Source organism: Apiospora kogelbergensis, assembly GCF_038363985.1.
Source record: "Apiospora kogelbergensis strain CBS 113332 chromosome Unknown utg000008l_segment0_segment0, whole genome shotgun sequence".
In the NCBI taxonomy this organism is placed as follows: domain Eukaryota; kingdom Fungi; phylum Ascomycota; class Sordariomycetes; order Amphisphaeriales; family Apiosporaceae; genus Apiospora; species Apiospora kogelbergensis.
In genome coordinates this window covers 1,980,672-2,002,725 of record NW_027117425.1, presented here as the reverse complement: position 1 = coordinate 2,002,725, position 22,054 = coordinate 1,980,672, and the positions used below count along the sequence as shown (strand labels likewise).

Genomic DNA, 22,054 nt, shown 5'->3' with positions numbered 1-22,054 from the left:
AATGGTATAGTTGGTTTCACGATGAGTAACGCCGGGAATGAAGAGAAGCGCTGCTGTTGTAAATAGTGTCTTGTCCCCTTTGTTGCGAGAGCGCGGCTCCTCGTATGATGCTTTCCGCAGGCGAGTAATAAAACGCCATTTTTGTGAGAGCTGTTCCCAGTTATTGAATCCATCAGTCCTATTGTCAGAGACCGGATAGGCGCCGATGACCAAGATTGTGGATATAAGCGGCGGATGGTAAATAAGTCCTAGCCTACCGTTTTGCATAACTCGTACGGCGTAGTTGGGCTAACGAGAAAAGCCTGAGTGAAAGCGGCATTGGACCCTGGGCCCGACTTGGCCGAAACAAGGCACAAGCACGAACAGACTCGGGGGCATGCTGTGTAGTAGTGCAGCTAGTGCGCTCTGCCCTGCGCTATATTTGGATTTGGCAACACCAGAACCAAAGTCAATGCCTGATATGCCGGAGTCCCTGCCGATCACCCTTGGGTTTCTGGTCATCTGTGACGCCCGAATGATAGAAATCGTACGACATTCTTTAACGGTGTTCCTGGACGGACCGAGTATGTGGTTCAAGGGATTTTGAGGCGGGGGAAGAGAGAGTTGGATATACCGCGATGGGGCCGACCTGGACAAGCCGCAGACGGTCAAGAGCCAGAATCCATATAGTCTCGTTCTGGCATGCGCAATGCTGCAAGTATGGAAGAATTTAGGCTCGCGTTCGGCCGGTTTCCAAACCAAACGTGAGCTGTAAGTTGGAGAAGTGACTTGTCAAGCCAAACGTATTGCGCTCGTGCTTGCAGACTAGGAAGGCCGTCTTGTCTTGGCCGTCTGCATAGGGCTCTTCTAGGTCGTCTCAACCCACGTTGATGCAAGCAACCGCCCCATCGGCCTAGCCGTGGGTTGCGCAATGGGCATCGTGCTTGGGGGGCCCATCCTATCCTCTGCCTTGCGTCGCTTCGCTTCGGTGCAAATGCTCCTCCTCTGCTTCCATTCCACCTTGCCAAACCTCGAAGCACCGGGGAGGATTGCAGACATTTTCTGTGTGGTTCCTAAAGGCTAATAGATATATACTTAAAACATCCTCGCACCGCCGCCCATTTGCCTTTCTTTCCTAAAACTAGGGGTCCCTCTGTTACGACTTCCCCCCTCCCCAGGTCCCATTTCCAACCATGGCTGAAGACAACCCCGCCACGGCTCCCAAGCAGTCTCTGGCGCGACCGCAGCTGGGCGGCATGCGCAGCAGCTCCTACCTGCAAGAGCACCAGCAATACCGCGGGCCTGCCACCAAACCCGAGGGCCATTTCGGCATCGACACCGTCGTCGAAGACTTGCAGTCCGCCCGGATATCCCCCGCCAAGCCCTTCAGTCCTTTCAACGGTGTCCCGTCCAAAGACGAGCCGCCCCGCATAGTAGACGGCGGCAGCCATGACTTCACCCATCCCAATTGCGCCGCTCCCCGGGGCCAGAAGTCGAGCAAGCTGATTGCGACGCTCATGTACAAGGCCAACAAGAAGGCGACGCCCCTGGCCAGCAGCAGCCAGCAGTCCGTCGCCAGCAATGACAACCTGCCCTCGCCGCGCCTGCCCAAGTCCGACTCGGATATCCCCGCCAACATGGCCCCGACCACCAACTTCGACGACTTCCCCCTCGAGCCGCGCGCCGCCAACGAGCCGGAGCCCCTCGACCACCTCTACGGCTCCTACATCTCGCCCATGTGCATCACCTCCTTCCTGCACCTGATGTCAACCTTCCCGCTGCCCCCGGGCTCTTCCGAGATAACCTCGTCGCATAAGTGCCTCGACGACCCCGATCACCCCCTGGTGGTAGAGCTGACGCTTTCGCCCGGGCCCGCCGAGGATTTCCTGTCCCTGGCCGACCTGCGCAAGCACGAGCTCATCTACCGCTTCGAGCGCGAATGGAACATTGACGTGGCCCTGCAGAGGGGCACCCTGTGGAGGCAGCACCCGCGACTTGTCGTCTTTGACATGGACAGCACTCTGATCACCCAGGAGGTCATCGACCTGCTCGCCGCGACCCTGAAGGACCCGCCGGACCTGGCCCAGCGGGTCGCCGACATCACGCACCGCGCCATGCTGGGAGAGCTGGAGTTCGACGCCGCCTTCCGCGAGCGGGTGCAGCTGCTCAAGGGCCTGCCCGTGAACATCTTCGAACAGCTGCGCCCCGTCCTCGACGTGACGACGGGCGTGCCGGCCCTGATCAAGGCGCTCAAGCGCCTGGGCGTCAAGACGGCGGTGCTGTCCGGCGGCTTCCTGCCCCTGACCAGCTGGCTGGCCAAGGAGCTGGGCATCGACTACGCGCACGCCAACGAGGTCGTCATCGACGACGCCGGCCGCTTCACGGGCGAGGTGCAGGGGCGCATCGTGGGCAAGGAGCGCAAGCGGGAACTGCTGTTGGAGATCGCCGCCAAGGAGGACATCAACCTGAACCAGGTCGTGGCCGTCGGCGACGGCGCCAACGACCTCCTCATGATGGACGCCGCCGGGCTCGGCGTCGCCTGGAACGCGAAGCCGCGCGTGCAGATGGAGGCCTGCGCCCGGCTCAACGGCGAGAGCTTGCTCGATCTGCTATACCTCTTCGGGTTCACGAGGGAAGACCTCGAGAGGCTGACCGAATAAGGGACGAGGGAAACGAAGGAGGAAGTCAGGGTGGAAAACAGCTATAGTACAGGACGGAAACAGACCCAAACTCTGCAAGATCCTCGGCGGTAGGAGGTAGGTTTCATTGCGGGCGTGGCGTAGATAAATCATCCCGCGCCAACACACTTCTCGCTCCTACAATCAAGCTCGTGAAGAATGAAGCCTTCTGATCTCAGTTGTGATACGAGATAGTGTCGAATTTGCTGCCTTTGGTTATGAGATAGTCTGCCCGTTTGTGGGTAATGGCACGTCGTACAGGATAGAGAACATCGAATTGAATCCACAATACGCCAGGAGGAGACCCGACGCTCACTGTGATAGCAGGGAGATGATGTACACTCTGATTCCGCATCATTCCTTTGAAGATCAACCCGGCCTATCCATGCTTGAGAATCACCCTTGAAATATTAATGAGTTTGTTCGATGGTATAAGCCCTCTAGATAAGTCAAAAAGGGGTTATATATTGCGCCTAATTCCCTGCCCCTTTCGACATTGGGAACCGACTGACATATATCGCAGAATTCCCCAGATAGGTATGTAGCCACCGACCCGAGATCATAGCTCATGCTTTCATTGCTTTACAGGACTACTTGCATTGCTGTCGTTGGATCCAATCTCAGCATTAGTGGGCATATTTCTCCTGGCTGTGTTGAGACATACGCTTAGTCTTGCCGAACCTTTTGATATATTTATCCATCTCTGTTCAGCAAATCACAGGGTAGATAGGATTCGACACGAGATTCAGGAATTTCAGGTATCCTAATTCGTGATTCGGTTGGGCTCATTCAGTACAGCAAAGACATGGGCAGTGGTTGATGCCAGTGGATAATGGCCTGAAATCATGGATATTACAGAGAATCAGATACATAGTACATGGCCACAGAATCATACAACCAGCGATGAGGCATGTGAGCACAGCTGTGATGGCCGAGTGGCCTTTGAACTGTGATTCGTGGATATCATTGCCGTGCGTTGTTCAGCGTGACAACGGCTCTATAGACCGTTACTTAGCACACCGCAATATCTGTGACAAGCCGGACGAAGTCTTTCTGTGTTGAGAAGCAGTATACCGTCAATATCTAGTGCAGGAATGCTTCTAGAAGGTATGACTGCTGACTTTCACATCACCACTTTGTGACCAGCCCCCTATCGTACACCCTTTTAGTACATCCTGCAGCCATGAAGAGCGTCTTCATAGCCGTAGGTCCTTAGTCAACTCTCATATCCAGCTGCAGTTATGTTAGCCTTCCAGATGTTCCTCAATTGAGATGCGGCAATAGCCTCGATATTAGTACGCACCCTTGCTCCTTGGTTCGCGCAATGTCGCCCGACTTGCCATGTTGCTTTCCCTGTCAACAACATATTAGTACAGGTGAGGCTTCCTGCGGGGGTATGACAATTTGAAGCTTACCTCCATGCCACCTTCAACCACTAACCGATCAAACTGGAAGAACTGGCTGACAACCGTTTGACGCTGGGGAATTCCGGGTTAGCCAGCTTATTCAAGCCTGCTTGATGCCCGTACTGTGGCCCCCATCTCGAGAGATATATGTCTACTCGCGGGCGTATATATCGCAACCGCATCCCCTTAGGCCGAAGAAACCGAGCCAGTGCTAGACGAGTTTATGGGGAGGGAGCCTACCTTCAGCATCTGCAACTCCTTCAGACCCTTCTGCATCAGCTCTTGCACCTCCCGCGGGTCCGACACATTCTTGTTCTCGTGGAAGGCATCGACGGTCCGACGGTGGGCATACTCGCGGAAGTTGTATGCCTGGAAGTTGCGGCCTTGTCGTAGTAACGATCGGTACTGTTTCCGAGGGGGCCGTCGTTAGCAAGCCATGTTGGTTCGAGACGCCATTGAGTGTCGCCGAGTACGCAGCGTCGCCGGCGCAGGCCAGCCCATTTGCTTCATGCGGATGAGGGCGCTGTAGGGACCACCACGGCTGCTACTTACTAATGACCGAGCTTGTTTTGGGAGGTCGCCCTTCAAGGCGGACACGATGGGGCCGTTGGTCGTCATCGTCGCTCGCAGCTCGAGGCTTGTTCTGTTTCGGGGACAAGAAGCGCAAAGGGGGATTCTCTTCTCGGGCGAATATGAAGCTCCTGTCAAATTTGGGGTTGGAGAATGATGCAAAATGCTGGCGTCGATTCAATTACATATGCAAGGCAAGTTCCGTTGGCAATAATTGATAGCACCAACAAGATGTTTTACCCCCCAGCACACCTAAAATTCTTAGCGTCGGCCGCCTGGGTTCGGTCGCCGCTCGTCATTGCCAAGACTCCGGGGTTAGGCGTCTTATACTCCGAGTACTCGAATTCACTTCTTCCCGTGATTGCTGCTCCAAGGCCGACTTCATCGACGCCGGCTGCTTGGTAACTTAAAGGCAAGAGGAGTTCGGTTCCCTCTGCGGTCATTTATTATCTTTTACCCCCTTTTTGGCATTCCGCATTCTCCATTCCCCCCAACACCCGCGTCTCCCATTGGATACCGCCAGCTATGTCTTAACTATTTCAATACTAACATTAGATTTAGCTCAACGTCCTCCAGCGACCTGTAGACAAATTTCCACAGCAGTCTTTTGGATCTACTTGATACAGTCCTCGACTGGAGGCCTAGCCAGGGGCTACTATCCGCCTAGGAGCTCAACAGCTAAGCCGTGCAATGCGAGTTCGAAACGGTATGACAAAGCCATTTCACGAGAACAGCAGTCCTGACATACGAAATGCCGTGTTCTGATTGGAGAAGCAAGCGGGTCACATGGGGGCAGAATTAGGGCGGGGCGGGCAAGCCGCGACTTGCCGCCAATCATCACCAGAGCCTTCAAAGGCCATCAACCTTCAACTCGATATTGTCAACCTGACTGGTGAGATGATATACTGACAGCAAGCAGAGCTCATCCCGAGCCTCTGACGAGATACTTCGTGGATACCCGTCACCGGACCGGTGATGTTCCTCAACCACACGGCCTGAAGTCAAGGTCTGTGAGTCTGTGAGGGGTCGAAAGCATCGTGAGAGGCGGGGCGATTACGCCCAGAAAGATGAAGAAGGGAAGCACTGAGTGAGTTTTTTTAATAGTGTTATTGTTTTGCTCTCATATGAAGTTTTATCTATAGCAACGCATGCTTTGGCTAACTTGGTGCTAGATACTAACTCGCTATCCGCCGCTGTCAAACCATGTGACATGACCCGTCCGAATAGGAAAAGGGGTCTCGACGATGCCACCATTTTGACAAACACGTAAAAAGGGACAAACTCCTCCGCTGGCCTAACTGATTGCCTGTTCCAAAACGCCTTTCTGGGGAATGGATATCCCAACTCCTGAAAATGCTGCAGCCCAAAAAATCCCAAAGAAATCCTTTCCGGATCTGAAATCGTATGTATCGTGAAATAAGCTTCACTTCTTGTATGTGCTCCTTGCTTCATTGAAGGAGAAAGAAGAAGTGACCATGATGCTTATTCATGCGGCGACCTCGGCGCGCTGCCCGATCTCAACCTTCGCCAGGGCGGCGGCTAGTTGCTCCTGCTCCTGAAGGAACTGGGCGTAGCGGGACTTCTTGTTGTGGATGCCGCACTCGGTCTTGGCCTGGCCCTTCCAGCGGCCGGCGCGCTCGTCCTCGCCCTCCTTGACAGGGCTGGTCGAGTGCCAGTCACCGACGGACTTGTAGCCCCGATCCAGCAGGTCGTTGTAGGGGACGTTGTGCTCGGAGATGTAGCCGCGAACCTGGGCGAAGGACCAGTCGACCAGGGGGTTGATCTTGACGATGCCGGTCTCTTCGTCCACCTCGAGGACGGGGATCTTGTCACGCTGCCCGCCCTGAGAGCGGCGGCGGCCGGTAAGCTCGGCGGCCACGCCCAGCTCGGCGTACGCCCGCTGCTGGGGCTCCACCTTGGCGATCCAGTCGTACAGCTCGGCGGCCGTGTCGTACAGCTTCTCGCCGTAGCGCTCCTCGAACTCGGCAGGGGTCTCGGCGTCGGCAGGCTTGTACACGTGCAGGTTGACGTTGGGGTAGCGGGACCGGACGCGGTCCACGAGGTCGTATGTCTCGTTGAAGTGGTAGAGGGTGTCGAGGAAGATGAGGTCGACAGAGGGGGCCTCGGGGTCCTCGGCCTGGATCTTGGAGAGCACGTCGATGGTGACGAGGCCCGACAAGCCGAAGGCGGTGGACTGGTACAGGTTGGGGAAGAGGGCCTTGACGAATCGGAGGCGGTCTTGCACCGACATGCGCTCGAGCTGCTGGTTCAGGTGGCGGATGTGTGGCTTGGTCAGGCTGATGAGTGGCAGGTTGGTCTTGGAACCCGAGGTCGAGGAGGCTCCAGACGCATAGCCGGACTCGAGATCGGTAGCGGGTGGCGACTTGGTGTCTACGACTGGCCTGACGGCCGGGGAGGATGTGAAGGACGACATCTGGGTGGATGCCATTGTGGAATGTGGTATGTGTTGGTTGCGAGTTGGTTTCTTCAAGAGGATTCAATGTGTGTGAAGAGCACACCAGGTCTCTATTATGGGAGCTAACAAGCGTTGGCAGTGGGCTTGAGATATTTGCTGGCGAGAGGGTTCTATGACGACAAGCAGGTGGTCGCGTGAGAAGAGATGGATATACGATTACTTGTTGGGGTATAAGTCTGGGGAAGAACAGACAAGAATATGGGAGAGGAGGGAAGAAGGGTAGATATGTCTTCGGACGGGGAAAGGAAATAAGAACAGTCGGGTTTCTTTCTATATGGGACTCCTGCTCCAGTTGGCTACATACATGTGGTTCCTGGACGGCGGTTTGGTTTGGTGTGGTTTGTAATATTCCATCCACCTCGACAGGAGGGGGGGACTTACACAGCAGCCGCCCAGCGGGTGGAATTAGTAATTGCGTGCTGGGGCAGTACTGCTCCTATTGCCTGCTACGAGAAATTGCGTGATTGCGTGATGGCTCGCCAACTGCCTAATGCCTAATGCCTACTGTATCATGGCTTACCAAGTCCAAGTAGCGCCCCTGTCGAGATCAGATCTTTGACCTTGGAGTGTGAGAATCGATCACGACATCCGCGCTAGGCGGTTTGCGGCCAAAGGCGCTGTCGTTGATTGGCCCTTTTGGGGAAAGGCCGTTTTTTTGTAAGGCAAAAGCTGAACAAGTCACTGAAACTTTGCATTCTTGCACCGCAACGCCCGCTCCTCGTTTCAGGACCGCCGGGCTGCGAGTACACGGTACGACCACATCGGCCGAGGGGACGAGGACGGCATGGGATTTGTTGTATTGGTCGGGCCAAAAAATAGGGAGTTATTGATTCTGGGTAGGGGGAATTCCCACAGCTCCCAAACGTCACACATTTGCCTCGCCAGTCGGGACCCACTGTGCATACCGACATGATTCCATAAGCTGACCATATATCGTACCGACAGACGCACGCCAGTGAGACCAGCCAACAAGACAGACAAGATGTCTGCGCATCTTGTTTGCTCTTGACCTGGCCTGTCTAGATGGGTGATGGGCGGGAAGACGGCACGATATTGGGTCGGATGGTCGAGGCGCCCATGGCCAGCCCAAACCCGAGCCCCAGCGAGCACCCGGGCCCTGGATGGACAAGTCTGCCTCTGCCGATGGGGCAGGCAGGCAGGCTTGCAAGCACGCCATCGCACTTCTGCATGGGCTCATCACACCCCCCGAGGCTTGTTGGCTGTTACTGGCGAACTCAACTTGATTTAAAAGGCGTATGCAACCCCATGAGTCGAACAAGATAGATGCACGAGTGAACTGTCTTCGTCTACAGGGGACGTGTGGCAGACGATGATACATACCTCCCATGCATCTCGTCTCCGGCACCTGTCTCTCCGCGATTACTTGCCTGAGAGTGATGCCGGCCCGGACGGACGGATTCGAGTCGGCCATGGTTGCATGTCCTGCTCGTCACGTTTATGCAACTGCACATATGTTAATCATTGTGAGTTGACGTGCTCAAGGCGTGCTTGCCCCTTGTACAACATGTCAGCAGCGCGCGTAAGCCAACATCCCGATAAGCAGCACCTCAAGCAGCCAGTGTTTGTCCAATGACCACATGGACGTGCGTACGCAGATAGATAGATAGTCGGTTGATCGGTCGCACACGCCAGGGGATCGACTGCTGTGCTGGCTGCAGGGGCGTGGACCAAGTGTCAAGGGCAGGGCAGAAAGGACCGAAGAATCACGCCTTCAATTCTGACGATGGCGTGCTCGCTCGCTCGAGAAAAAAAACGATGATGCTAAAAGAGAAAGAGGGGACTGGGACTGGCTGGCAAGCTGGCAAAGCCGGACGTGCCGCCGGTTCGATGTCGTGCTTTTTGGGTTGAATTCGAGATCAAAGCCGTCGTTGTGAGGCTGACCCTGCACCGACAGCCAGGTTTTGCCGCCCCCGACAGCCTGACCTTGAGCCGCAAGATCCTAGGATCATCACTACCCGATTGCCGATAGCCGCCCCCTACATGTACCTTCGTCCCTTTCCTCGCTTGCCCCTAGATCTCCGATGCGTGCATCGGAGCTGCACCTAACCCAGAAAGAAAAACACCGTCATCCAATCCCAGGCTTCAAGTTTACGTACATTTCCGTTGCCTGTCCCTGAACTAGTATCTGGAGCTTATATAATCAAGCCTCCCCTTATTCTGACAGAGCAGTAACTTGAACTTCTTTCCGTCCCCCTAAACCCACTGTCTCCGATCAACTAAATAATTGTGGCTTCTTTCCGGGACGTACGACATCGGTCGACGACATAGCGACATGTTGTATCAGGTGTCCCACTTTGAATTCCTTACAACTACCACGCCAATTGCTGTCTTGGTGGCATCGCAATTCCTTTTCTACACAGGCCTGTCGTTTGAAAGAGGTCATTTACATGGAGAAATGTGACTGCCACGAACGAGCGCCTCAGCCACTGTCAACCTGGCCAGGCGCACCGCAGCAGTCGCTACAGCAGTGGAAAAGCTGTTGAGGAGGGAGGTGCAATTATGACCGGTCTACTCCTGACCGAGGTCTGCATCAGCAGCCACGCAGGCAGACCCACGAGGGGGAAAGGTCGACCCATTCGGCTACTCTGCCGAGCCATAAGGTATAAGCATACTGTTGCGTTGCAGAGATCATGGAGCTCGGAAACATATGCGTGACAGACGCACCCCGTTGGCACTGTCTTGCATCTCGGAGAGTTTAAACCACGCGATCGAAATTCATCGTGGTGAGCGGTTCATCAGGTGAGGATAGTCCCATCAGAGTCAGATCAGATTATCGTATGCCCCACGGCCCGGGCCGCCGGGAAGTCAGGAAGTCAAGGGCAGCCAGGGTTCTGGGCAGGGTCTAGGTCAGTGCCATAAGGGGAGCGAGTCGCCTCCCCTTGACACGAACAACAACGATACGTATGGTTGCCTACAGCACCGTAGGCACGGCCGTGCCAGATAACACTGACGAGGTCTGGCGAGTGGTATCGGCCGATAGATACCGTTCGATGCCCTCGAATGTTCAACTACGCACGAAACGAAATTTGGCCGACATTCATGGCTTTCGGTCTCTTTGACAGGCAGGATCTCCAACTTTGACACGCTTCCTTGAGCCTATGGGTACGATCTCCTGTGGGCTACCCAGCGGCTTACTACCTACATTCCGACGAGCACTTCCGATGCAAGCTTCATGCCCTGTCAGGCTGATATTTGGCGAGTCTTATTGATCGACTGCAAGGGACTGGGCATAAAACACTCCCTGCTCTACTGCGCCCAGTAGCAGTAGGATGCCAAAAGGTACAGTATCTGTAGTGCTAACAGGCGAAGGGCCGGAGATGCAGATCACATGACTCCAAATTCTACGGTGCTAGTAGGTGAAGGCTCGTCGATACACATCACATGATTCTGAATCCTGGGAGAAAGTGGGGCTGGCGTCGACGATAGGATCTGCCTTCAGATCCAGACAGCCGTACCTAAGTATGACACCGGGCAAGGTCCATGGCCTTCTCAAGGTATAATAAGTAGCATATGTCTTTGAAACACAATACCATAATCAGCGAGGATATACGCGCCGCCCCCCTCCAGGTTTACTCGGAGCAACTGGACGCCTCCAAGGATGCGGCCGGTTTTGCAAGGAAACAAAGAATTTGCTGTCTGCCGCTAAACTGGTGCTCCGCCTTGGATCCCAGTTCGATGCCGAACTTCCAGGCGAAGGATGCAACAAAGTGGGTAGAATGTCCTGCCTTGGACCCCGAGCCACGCCGCTGCTCTAAGCCGGCCGAGTTGGCTGACCTGTGTGCGTTTGGATGAACGAGCCCACAGAAGTTATGCACGAATAAACGGACAAGACTTGGCAGCGTGAGCGTAAGATACTGGGGCTCGTCGCGTTCGTTTCTGCTTCGAAGGAAACTGCTTTACTGTTCATCCCAGACGAGTGAGTAGCTTCGACAAGTTGAACCATGTAAAGACGCATCGATTTACGCTTGGAGTCTATACTAACTATCATAGAATAATACACTGAAAAATCTGACAACCTTGAAAACTCCTTCAGCCTACAGCACCCCCGCTTATGTACACATTTCCAAATCATCAATAACAGCTAGCACACATTGGACCCCTAGTTAGTGTCATCGGGCTGTTTCTGCTCCTCGGGCTTTTCCTCAACCTGTGGCTGTTCCGCCTCTGTGGCAGCTGGGGCTGGGCCCGGGGCTTCGACTTGAGTGCCCGATGCAACCTCCTCCGTAGATGGTCCTGGGGCTTCGACAAGAGCCTCGGCTGCAGCCTCGACCGAGGTTTCGACGGGAGCTTCGACTGAAACCTCGACTGGAATCTCCACAGGAGCCTCGACGGGCAGCACGGGCTCGGGTTGGCTCGTTGGTGCCAGGTCCAAGGGTGCTGTGGATCCCGGTTCCGCGGCTACCTCGGTGGACGACTGCTCAGTGTCCGGGCCCTCTTTAGAGTCGCTATGGTGACGATCCAGTACGGCTTCAAGACCGCCTAGAAGGTCGGGGCTTGCAGGCTCAATTGCTGCCTCTTGCGTTGTTGTTGGTGGAACCGCAGCAAGATCCGAGGTCTGCACAGGATTGAGCGGTGGTAACGAAGTGGCAGCGGGTTCCTCAGCCTGGACCTCCGGCGCTGGATCAGGAGAATTATGTTCCACAGCCTGCTGGTGGGTTTCGACAGCAGGCAGTGGCTCGGAGATCATTTCCGACACAGGCTCTACTAGGACTGCTTGTTCTGATACCGTCGAGGGGGGCTCCTTGTCGAGCTGGGATTCTTCTGGTGCTTTGGAAGCTTCAGGAGTGCTTTGTTGCTCAGGCGCTTCCTGTATATCCACAGATTCCTGTTCAGGGGCTGGAACCGCCGATGTTTCCTTCGACGGTGATGTATCGCCCTCTGCAGCATGCGATGATTCTGCGGTCGTCTCGATTTCGATTCCTTCCATTCCTGAGGCGGGCTCTCCATCCAGCACGGCTTCGGGCACGGTTTCGGGTATGACTTCAGGCGCGGCCTCGGGTATGGCCTCGGCTACAGCCTCAAGAACAGATTCGGAAACACCGTCAGGCATAATATCAGATGCAGCTTCTAATGTGGCTTCCGGGGCCGGCTCAGAGACAGTTTCAGGCGCGAGTTCTGGCAAGGCTTCTGGTGCGAGTTCTGGCAAGGCTGTCGCCACAGCTTCCGATACCGCTTCCGATACCGCTTCCGATACAGCTTCGGCAGTGGCTTCTGCAGTAACTTCTGCGGTAGCTTCAGGCTTAACAGCACCGTCCGTAATAGTCGCAGTGACATCCATCATATCCACGTCGGCGGAGGGTTGGGGTTCTGCGCTTACATCCTGTTGAATTTCAGGCTGCTCTGCTGGCACCGTGGATTGCGTCAGAGGTAGTTCAACTGATTCGACAGGAGCTGGCATTAGGTCCGATTTTGTCTCTGTTAGTGGTGCTAGAGGGGGTTCACTCGTAGTCAACGCTGGCCCAGGCGGGCTCATGTGAGGTGGCGGCGCCGGGGCTGCCTCGGTTGGTGAGGGGATCGAAAGAACGTTCTTTAAAGGACTGCCTTCAAGGCGGGAAGCCATCAAATGTGACGGGGGTTGCAGCGGCGGGATGCTGGTGGCTGGCGGTGAGTCTTCGGGCGCGGATATATCCATGGCATCTGGGTCGATGGGTGGTGCAGTAATAGCTGGCGGCTCAACAGATGGCGAATTCTTCATGTCTTGATCGACGCTGCTCTCTTTATCCTGGGCCGTAGGCGTGCCGTTGGCAGTATCCGGCGCTTCGCCTTCATCGTTGTCATCACCATCTTCGCCCTCCTCGCCGTCGTCGCTACCATCCTCGTCATCATCAGCCTCGCCCATTTCGGTGTCCTTGTGCTCGTTGTGGTCGTCATTTGCTCCTTCCTTCTTCACAGTCTGTATACTCATTAGTTGCGCTGTATCACCAAGGATTTCCAGTTGTGACTTACATCGGCTCCTGCATTCTCCGGTTTGGGTCCCTCGACAGGCGCCGCGCCGGGCAAGCCTGAAGGTTCCGGTCGCGTACTAGAGGGAACCGGCAGCTTCTTCTTGCGTCCCCTGCCTGGACCCTTTGGCTTCCTCTTAGGGGGTGGAGGTCGTCGCTTGACTGGTGTCGGAGCCGCGGTACCATCTGGGTTCACGTTCGTGTTGGGCGCTGGCACCACCGTCGTTGAGATGATTTCGCCATCCACAGATTGACCCTCGGCCAAAGTGACCTCTTGCGTGTAGGGGTTGCCAGCAGCATCGACGCGACGAACAGTGGCCTTGGTCACCGTTGGACCGGCTGCAAGGCCTGCTGGTAGGCTCGAGGATAATGTTACTGTATTCTTCCTCCTCTTGGCGAGATGAGACACGGTTGATCCTTCGGCGTTGCGGGGGGATTTGCTTCCACGCCCTGATCATGAAACCTTTGGTACTCTGGTCTTCCTCTTTCTTCTCTGTCTTCTCGGGAGCAGCATCGACATCGGCGTCCTCTTCCTCTACCGGCGCAGGTCGCTTGTACAGTCTTCCAGACCTTGCGGCTCGGAGAAGCTCTTGGGTGTGCTGCGGCAGGAGGTTCGAGTCCTTCGGCATACCATGGGGCAATTCAACGTCCCAGATGTCGTTCTTTTGGGTGGTTTCGACAGGCGGAGGGGGCGCGACGCTTACCCACTCCTGACGCCATTGGCGAACGGGTAGTCCTGCAAAATCAGAGTCAACATTGCATCAATTTTAGATATAAGCAGACCGTGTATACCTTCAAAGTCGTCGTGCTCGACGTATGCGCCTCGTGCGCCTCGTCGCGTTTGAGTGTTGGTCCGAAACTGCGAGTAATTAGATCGATCCAGGCAATCCCCAAGTCAGTGAATCATGCTTACATTCGGCGCCATCACGACTTTGTTTCCAACTGTTCAGTCATGTATATTTAGAAAATGTTTGGATACTATCGCGCTTGATGGTGGTGTCTGTCGCAAGTTGAAGCTACTGGCGACTGGAAGATGGCCTTGCAATCAAGTCGCGACTTTCCGCGGACTGTCCATGTAAGCGAAGATGGCCCGTGCACCGATTACCCACTCTCCTGCTATATGAAGTAGTCATGTGTCGCTTCTCTACTTGGGACTCTGGCAAAGACTAACAACAATATTTATATATATATCTACCGTAGTCATTCCGAGCAAACAAGAGTCACTGTCTTCTAGCAAGTATTTGATCTCAGAGATCTCCAGTCCTGCCTTGGTAGAGCCAACCCTAACAGCCTGAAAGCTCATGGTTCAAACAGGAGAGAACCTACTGCATATACGCCACACCGTCTTCGACCACTCCCCCCATACCCGAAGCCCGCTAGAGCCTCGGTGATTCCCTCGCATATAGCCTGTGTACATCTCTGAGATTATCCTCATTGTCGACAGCTAGGAGTTACAACCACGGCAAAGAGATAGAGAACAGACTGAACGTGGTGTACGGCAGTGCACATCCACGTGGTGTAAATGTCTTAGTCACTGGTTTTCCTCGTAATTGTTACCCTTATCTAGGACGTAAAGTATATATACCTTATACAATCCTTGAGATGTATGCCCCTTATTGTTAACGACTTACAACATTACACCCACCTTTAAATGAATCAGTAGGAAGCCAATTACAAATAACGCATAATTATTGAGAGCTCACGTATTTTGCAGATGACATTCTTACAAGTCCAAGCTTCTCAGAGTACCACACCAGGACACTTTGACACCACCACGATGAGTATTATCCGCATGCAGATGGGAGTTCAAGGTCCAAATCCCAAAACTACAACGAAAGAACGGGGCAACTGTTTCGCAGCGAACGAACCAGACGTCGTCAGGGCGCCATTGCATTAGATTCGAATTCTAAGTGATCTCTCTCCATTGATGTAATGCTGAACTCGGATGTTTATGTATGTACAAAGGGACAGTGCTGTCGCGTCGTCTAGTGCCGCGTGCCGGGATACCAACTCACTCAACCACTATGGTTTGAGTGTTTAGTAGCCATCCTTGCCCCATTTGTTGTACTTGTCGTGCAGACGCTGCGGGTCCTAGTTAGCAATGCGTACCTCACTGCAGCAGAAACTCCGAGACGAATCCAATTGCCCGTCTGCGGAAGCTGAGGCGAGACCTACCTTGGGGAGATCGACGTCGGGGACGACGACAACGTTGACAGCGCTAGGGGCGTCCTTAGGGGCATTCGCAGGGTCGCCGCCAGGGTGGTACTGGTATTTGCCAGACTCGGAACCAGTCTCCCAGGGCATTGAGCCCTTGGACATGTTGACGGGGGACTCGGATGTGGACTGGGTGGGGGTTCGGCCTTTTGAACAGCAGTTATATCAGTACGCGTCTTCTCCGTTAATTCGCTTGGGGAGCTGGGAATTCGCTTGCTGCGTACCGAAGTAAAGACCGGCGCCACCGAGAGCAGCGCACATGACACCTCCGAGAATCTGTTCCCACCAGTCAGCGGATATTTCTAAGAACCAAGAGCCGACGATGGCCCAGAGCCGCCAATGGCCCTCGGCCATGAGCTTGAAGGCGCTTGCGAGGAAGCGTCGGGCGGTCGGGCGGCGGGTTTATATGTTGATAGGGATATGACGCACGTAGAGCTCGGGGTTGCGCTTCGTCTCAGCCTTCAGGTTGGCGTCAACCTGAGCAGCCATGCGGCGAGTGCTGGTAGAGAAAGCTCGGCGGGCGATCATGGAAGCCATGGTGAAAGATTGCTGTGGTGGTAGTCGAGGGTAGTCGTTTCGGTGGGTTGTTCACAGCGGCGGTTTGGGCAGTTTCGTCAATCGAGGATGTCAAATGGATGGTGGTTCGATCATTTGAAAGAGCTACGGACCATTGGCCAATGGGCTTAGCTTTCTCGGCTGCATGTGGGGCCATCTGCCTCTCTTGTGGCTAAGCAGAGTCCTACGTCTCCGTTCGGCCAGACGACCGTCAGCTGTGGCTTTTGCTTGTGGCAGTGGATACTTGCTACCTCTCAGATGGATCCACCCCCCATCCCATGCAGGGCGAAATTGCCCACCGAAAACGACATTGGCTCCCCAAACTTCTTGATGCAAACCGCTGTCATGGTTGCTTCTGGCGTCGAGTTTCCGATGGGTACTTGTATGTGCCAGTCGGTCGGGTACCAACTGGGTCCTTCGTTGGCGATTCTAGAGAAGAAGAAAACCTGTGTATATTGAATCATCGCCGTGGATGCTAGATGTCGTACCGATATACTGACGCTGACATGTATGTAGGCAGTAGGAGACATCCATCTCATAACATGTACGTGCCATCTTAGATTCTGCGCATTGGCGAACCAAAGCACGCTGCCAATAAAAGCTCGTGCCCCTTGCGTCTCACTGCACCCCGTCCCTGCCCGTCCCTGCCTGTGCTTGATTGCCTGCCTTGCATCTCGTGCCGTGTTCATCAATCACCAGATGAGCTGAAGAAGATCCAAGATTTCCTCCCATCGTGGACTTGGCTTCGCTTCACTCATGCACCTTGTTGCTTTTTCTTCTATACTCTCTTTCTCCTCCCAACCCGTAGTTCTTAATCATCAACCACCAACCCGTCCGTCCACTCGACTACCGCCACTACTACTACAGTATCCCGTCTCTCTTTTCTGCTGTGCAGAAGAAACCGGCAATCTCGGTCAACCACCCACCCACGCTCTCTACGGCTTAACACGCCCCCAACCACCAATTTCAAAACCATCAGCCAACAACATATCGAGTACCTAATACGATCCCAACCCATTCTCTCTCTGCGTCACCTGCGATCACCGTAGATCAAATCAGATGAAAACGGACGCCCGTACCTTTTGACGAACCAGGCCGTTAGTACGAACGGCGCCGCGACAAACACCCCAGAGACACCGACCGAGGCCTACAGTGTGACGCCTGAAAATCCACCCGAGACGGCATGCCAGTAGCCGGCAGCAAATGCTGTTGAAAACCTTGTGCTACTTGGCCAACATATATTCGAACCCTCTTCTTCCGCGACAAGCACCATGGCATCAAATGAGCCGCATGAGCGGTCGGAATGGCCACCAACAAACGACCAGCTTCCTCCCATGCCGCGCTTTCCTGCGGGTCCTCCCAGCATCATCTCGTCCCGTATGACAGACATTGCATCGGAAGACGGCGATGAACATGCTGCCGAACAAATTAGGACTAGTACGAGCCTCAACCGAAGGAGTGGGATTGCATCCGAGTCTCGACCTGATACCGCAAGAACCGGCAAATCCTCCCGAGCAGGATGGACGCAATCGGGGCCACATCGTTTAGGTTATCAGAGAGGCAGTGTCGGCAACAGCATCCATGGATCTGGCCCCGGGGGCAGGCCAATGAGTTCCGCGAGCAGAAGTCATGTACCATCTTTAAGTTCGCATGCCTTCTTTCATCCGATGAGCTCTTCCAGGCTGCAGGCGCAGCGAGGGGCGTCCCGGACCTCGACGACAATCACCAACCAACAGCCGCCTCTGACCAGCGACGAGACTTCTACTGGAAACCGAACCAGCGTAATACAACACCACGAAGTTGCGGTAAACCCCACGAGACTCAGCCAACTGTCTCATCAAATGACAAACGAGGAAGAGGTGCATCATCAACTACCTCCGTCAAGGGGGACCGATGCGACCGAGGGCGAAACGTACGACAGGGTAACTGCAAATACCAGTCCCACTCAGGATCACTATCCAGCTGCTAGTCTCAGCGAGAGTGTGCGCCCTCTGCAGCGGAAAAAGGCCGAGAACAAGAATCTTAGCCTGGATGTTGATAAGAGCCTAGGCTACAAGAACGGCGCAAACTTGCCAACACCATCAAAATCGCCGCGATCGTTCCGGTCAGGCTTCATGTTGCCCAACAAGGGGGACAATGCTAGCATAGCGCCAAACCGTAGTATGCCAGGGGCGGAAAAGCTCTCTTCTGGTGCGTCGTCGCCTCAGTTGACACCTTTCGCTGCTGCAAATCAGGCTGCTCAGCCCTCTGCAAAGGAGAAGCACCCGAAGCTTGGTCGCAACCATGAGTATTTCGAAGGGAATACGGTGTTTGCAATGGGTGGCAGGCTGCAGAATACCCATCATCGGCCCATCAACATCGCTACAGGCTCACTCGTCGTAATTCCTGCTGTCCTGTTCTTCATATTTTCAGCCCCCTGGCTTTGGAACCATGTCTCGCCGGCAGTCCCTCTTGTCTTCGCCTATATCTTTTACATCAGCATGTCTTCCTTCGTACATGCTTCGGCTTCAGACCCCGGAGTAAGTTTACTGGCCCCCAGCTGTGTTCTTGAGTGGTGATGGTACTGACAACGTAACCTAGATCTTGCCACGCAACCTGCACAAGTTCCCTCCCCGGAAGACGACGAAGACCCATTGCGCCTGGCTCCTCCCATGAACGACTGGACTCTGATTAAGTCGGCTGAGTCCAGCACCGCAGCCATGGAGGTGCCTACCAAGTACTGCAAGACTTGCAGTATCTGGCGGCCACCACGTGCCCACCACTGTCGCTTATGCGACAACTGTGTCGAAACCCAAGACCACCACTGCGTTTGGCTTAACAACTGTGTTGGCCGTCGCAACTACCGCTACTTTTTCACCTTTGTCACCGCGACCACGCTCCTTGGTGTTTACCTTATTGGGGCGTCGCTCGCTCATGTCCTGGTATACGCTTCTCAAGAGAACATATCTGTTGGGGCCGCCATTGACGATTTCCGAGTGCCCTTCGCCATGTTCATATATGGCATCATCGCAACCTTGTACCCAGCAGCTCTCATGGGCTACCACTTGTTCCTTATGGCCAGGGGCGAAACGACACGAGAGTTCCTCAACTCTCACAAGTTCCTCAAGAAGGACCGATACAAGGCCTTCACCCAGGGCAGTGCTTGGAAAAACTGGGCTGTGGTCCTTTGCCGGCCTCGCCCGCCCACCTATTATCGGTTCAAGGACCGGTTCGAAGAGGGCGATCAGCGACTCGGTGAGCGGAAGACCTATGACAACGCTGGTGCCAGAGCCCATGGACAAGACATGGAGATGCAAAACGTCAAGCCACTATCTTCGTCCGGGTTCCAAGGCCCAACCTCTCTCCGCAGCCACGCTGAGCAATCCTGATAAACATGGTTTTGTTTACATTTATTAGTCCCGTATTTGGACCGCACCCTCCGCGTTAGACACGAAACGTGTATATGTTCTTATTATGTAATGTTTTCAACCTATACCCCCTTTTGTTTGTTTTTTTGTTTGTTCAACCTGAACATCGCACCAAGAGTTACTGGCCATGCTTCAGACAGAGCGGCGTTTGATGGAGAGAAGATACAGAACCCTCAAAAATTAGAGTAGAGGTGGATATGTATGTATAAGCTTGCAAGCGTCATGTACACAGAAAGCATCTAAAATAACAATAATCCCATGAATGATCCCCACACTGTAGTAAGACACGAAGCGACATCGTAACCACTAAACCGCATGCTCTGGTCCGGCCTTGATTATCCCGAGCTGTACGCGGAGCCCCACAAACCCCAGGATTCTTCAGGTAGCGTCCCAAACAGCCGGGCATTTCTTCCACATATCATGTTGGCTAACAGGCCTCAACAGCTTGGGTCTCTTGGAGCCCATGCGGGGAAGCCTGTACCTGAACTTGGCGTCGCCATGTACATGACCCAGTTCTAGGTATCGGATATTGCTTCTGGGCGGATGATTGGCATATTGTGCAATACGGCGAAGAAGCAGTGGCCTTAGCCACAAGGTCCTGCTTGGGGACGGCTATATATCAATAAGATGATGTTCCATCTTCTGGGTTGATGACCGCCTAACATATAGAGACTTCTGATTTTCACAACCGACGAACGGGTCAGCACTCGGAAAAGATCACCAACATGTGGATTGCGTCTGTTGCCGCCACTATGGCGCTGCTACTGAGTAGCAGTCTTGCCCATGCACTGCCTTCGCGGGCACCAGCAGGCCCCTTTCTTCAGGAACTCGGGAATGAGACATGGGTAATTGGCAACGACATCTGGAATATGACTCAAGGGCGTCAGTATGGCGTGAAACTATTCTACGGAGGCCACGACTGCGTTGGTGATGCTGTAGGTCACTATGTCAGCTACAGTAAGTTTGCCCTGCTTGCACCTCCGCCCATTGTGATTCAACTACACCATGGAATAGAGCAACAATATGTGAGATGGAATTATATTCATTATTTGTTCGTCTTCTTAACATTGTTTGTACAGACGGCGCACAAAGTGACCTAAACTGGACCTCGGCGTCCATCGAAAAGGAGGGGACCTACCGCGACACGCAGTACATCGACGTCAAGTTCGTGGCGCGCGAGGGCGACATGCACTGGGTCATCTTCTCGGGCCTGGCGGGCGCGTACCAATACTTCGTCAACCGCGACCTGCCGGTGCTGGGCGAGTTCCGCACCCTGTGGCGGCTGGACAACGCGACCTTCACGCACGGCAAGACGGGTCTCCACGACGAGGCGCTGCCGCCCCTGAGCGACTACCGGCCCGAGAACAAGGTCCAGGACGAGACGTGGCTGAAACCCGACGGCAGCGGCGGATATCTCACCAAGTACGACCTGACGGACTGGATTCGGACACAAACCTATTACGGGGTTTACGGCGAGCAGTTTGGTAGCTGGTACATCAACGCGGGCAAGGACTACTACAACGGCAACCATCTCAAGCAGGAGCTCATGGTATGATACGACTTTCGAGAAAATCTGGAGGGGCAAAGAGATCCTGACGCTAACGTGTCTTTGTTTAGGTTCACCGTGAGTCGAAGACCGGCGACGCGGTACAGCTCAACATGATCCACGGCACGCACTTTCAGGTCTCGGCCGTCGACGAGTTTCCGGAAGGCAAGATGTGGGGCCCGTGGCTCTGGTATCTCAACGACGGGTCCCGCGAGGACGCGGCGCAGCGGGCCATCGACGAGTTCGTCACGTGGCCCTACGCCTGGTTCGAGGACGAGGCGTACCAGCGGCGCGGCTCCGTCCGAGGCCAGCTGCGGCTGTCGGATGGACGACCGGCTACGCATGCCGCCGTGTTCCTGGGCGACAACGGCGGCAACAAGACGGCGCTGGACATGGGCTCCGACTACTACTACACAGGTTACGCGGACGCCGAGGGCCGGTTCGAGTTCCGCAACGTCCGCGCCGCGACCTATGGGCTGCAGGCCTGGTCTAACGGCAGCGAGACGGCCGACGTGACGACTGAATACCGTCGGAAAGACGTCGTGGTCACGGCGGGGGAGACGACGGATCTCGAGACGATGACGTGGCGGGTCTCGGACAAGACCAAGATCTTCCAGGTGGGCGACTTCGACCGCACCAGCGATGGCTTCGCTCACGGCGGCGCGCCGTACGAGCACGGCCTCGTGGAGAAGTGCCCGGCCGACCTCCATTTCACGGCGGGCGTTTCCCTGACGGAGGACTGGTGTTTCGGGCAGTCCAAGCGGGGGAGCTGGTTCATCTCGTTCTCGCTGGAGAAGTCACCGCCCCCCTGCCCGAAGCGGGACACGCGCAAAGCAAAGGAAGCAACTCTCATAGTGTCTCTAGCAGGCTACTCGACGGGGGTCAGTTCTCGGGTCTGGGCCAACGATGTGGTCATCGGGAACCTGACAAGCGGCACCGCTCCGGGGCTACTGAATGACCCGTCCCTCTACCGCTCGGCCACGACGGCGGGCGAGTGGCGTTACTTTGAATTCCCGTTTGATGCGGGTACGGTGCTCAGGAAGGGCGTCAACGAGATCCGGTTTGAGGTCACAAGCAACACGACATGGAGAGGATTCATGTGGGATAGCGTCGTGCTTGAGTGGTAGAGAGCAGTGGCACGTTCACACGAAGATAGCGATAACATCGGGTATACTTATTTTTGTGGACTAATTGTATTTACTGGTCCGAAAGTAATATGTAGTTATGATTGATATAATGTGTATACGCCGGGCACCTTTT

General features: G+C 54.7%; 7 protein-coding genes across 7 annotated transcripts; 3 read left to right on the top strand and 4 right to left on the bottom strand.

The window, feature by feature from the left end:
• Nucleotides 1–1,172: 1,172 nt before the first annotated feature.
• On the top strand, nt 1,173–2,639 carry PG998_012594 (uncharacterized protein; the record flags this gene model as incomplete). Its single annotated transcript, XM_066879410.1, has 1 exon — nt 1,173–2,639. The coding sequence occupies one exon, from the start codon at nt 1,173–1,175 to the stop codon at nt 2,637–2,639; it is 1,467 nt and encodes a 488-aa protein (XP_066725794.1).
• Nucleotides 2,640–3,880: 1,241 nt separating this feature from the next.
• On the bottom strand, nt 3,881–4,681 carry PG998_012593 (uncharacterized protein; the record flags this gene model as incomplete). Its single annotated transcript, XM_066879409.1, has 5 exons — nt 3,881–3,890; nt 3,961–4,010; nt 4,073–4,135; nt 4,304–4,468; nt 4,616–4,681. 5 exons carry the CDS (start codon nt 4,679–4,681, stop codon nt 3,881–3,883), a joined length of 354 nt encoding a protein of 117 aa, XP_066725793.1.
• A 1,438-nt stretch (nt 4,682–6,119) lies between these two features.
• Nucleotides 6,120–7,082, bottom strand: PG998_012592 (phosphoadenosine phosphosulfate reductase; the record flags this gene model as incomplete). Its single annotated transcript, XM_066879408.1, has 1 exon — nt 6,120–7,082. One exon carries the CDS (start codon nt 7,080–7,082, stop codon nt 6,120–6,122), a length of 963 nt encoding a protein of 320 aa, XP_066725792.1.
• Nucleotides 7,083–11,229: 4,147 nt separating this feature from the next.
• Nucleotides 11,230–13,997, bottom strand: PG998_012591 (uncharacterized protein; the record flags this gene model as incomplete). Its single annotated transcript, XM_066879407.1, has 5 exons — nt 11,230–13,023; nt 13,077–13,420; nt 13,482–13,808; nt 13,865–13,931; nt 13,986–13,997. 5 exons carry the CDS (start codon nt 13,995–13,997, stop codon nt 11,230–11,232), a joined length of 2,544 nt encoding a protein of 847 aa, XP_066725791.1.
• A 1,112-nt stretch (nt 13,998–15,109) lies between these two features.
• PG998_012590 (uncharacterized protein) lies at nt 15,110–15,823 on the bottom strand (the record flags this gene model as incomplete). The annotated part of the gene is made up of 4 exons (XM_066879406.1): nt 15,110–15,154; nt 15,248–15,432; nt 15,511–15,562; nt 15,716–15,823. 4 exons carry the CDS (start codon nt 15,821–15,823, stop codon nt 15,110–15,112), a joined length of 390 nt encoding a protein of 129 aa, XP_066725790.1.
• Nucleotides 15,824–17,112: 1,289 nt separating this feature from the next.
• Nucleotides 17,113–19,209, top strand: PG998_012589 (Palmitoyltransferase ERF2; the record flags this gene model as incomplete). Its single annotated transcript, XM_066879405.1, has 2 exons — nt 17,113–18,364; nt 18,422–19,209. The coding sequence occupies 2 exons, from the start codon at nt 17,113–17,115 to the stop codon at nt 19,207–19,209; spliced, it is 2,040 nt and encodes a 679-aa protein (XP_066725789.1).
• Nucleotides 19,210–19,973: 764 nt separating this feature from the next.
• PG998_012588 (uncharacterized protein) lies at nt 19,974–21,921 on the top strand (the record flags this gene model as incomplete). The annotated part of the gene is made up of 3 exons (XM_066879404.1): nt 19,974–20,205; nt 20,328–20,797; nt 20,866–21,921. 3 exons carry the CDS (start codon nt 19,974–19,976, stop codon nt 21,919–21,921), a joined length of 1,758 nt encoding a protein of 585 aa, XP_066725788.1.
• Between the last annotated feature and the right edge of the window lie 133 nt (nt 21,922–22,054).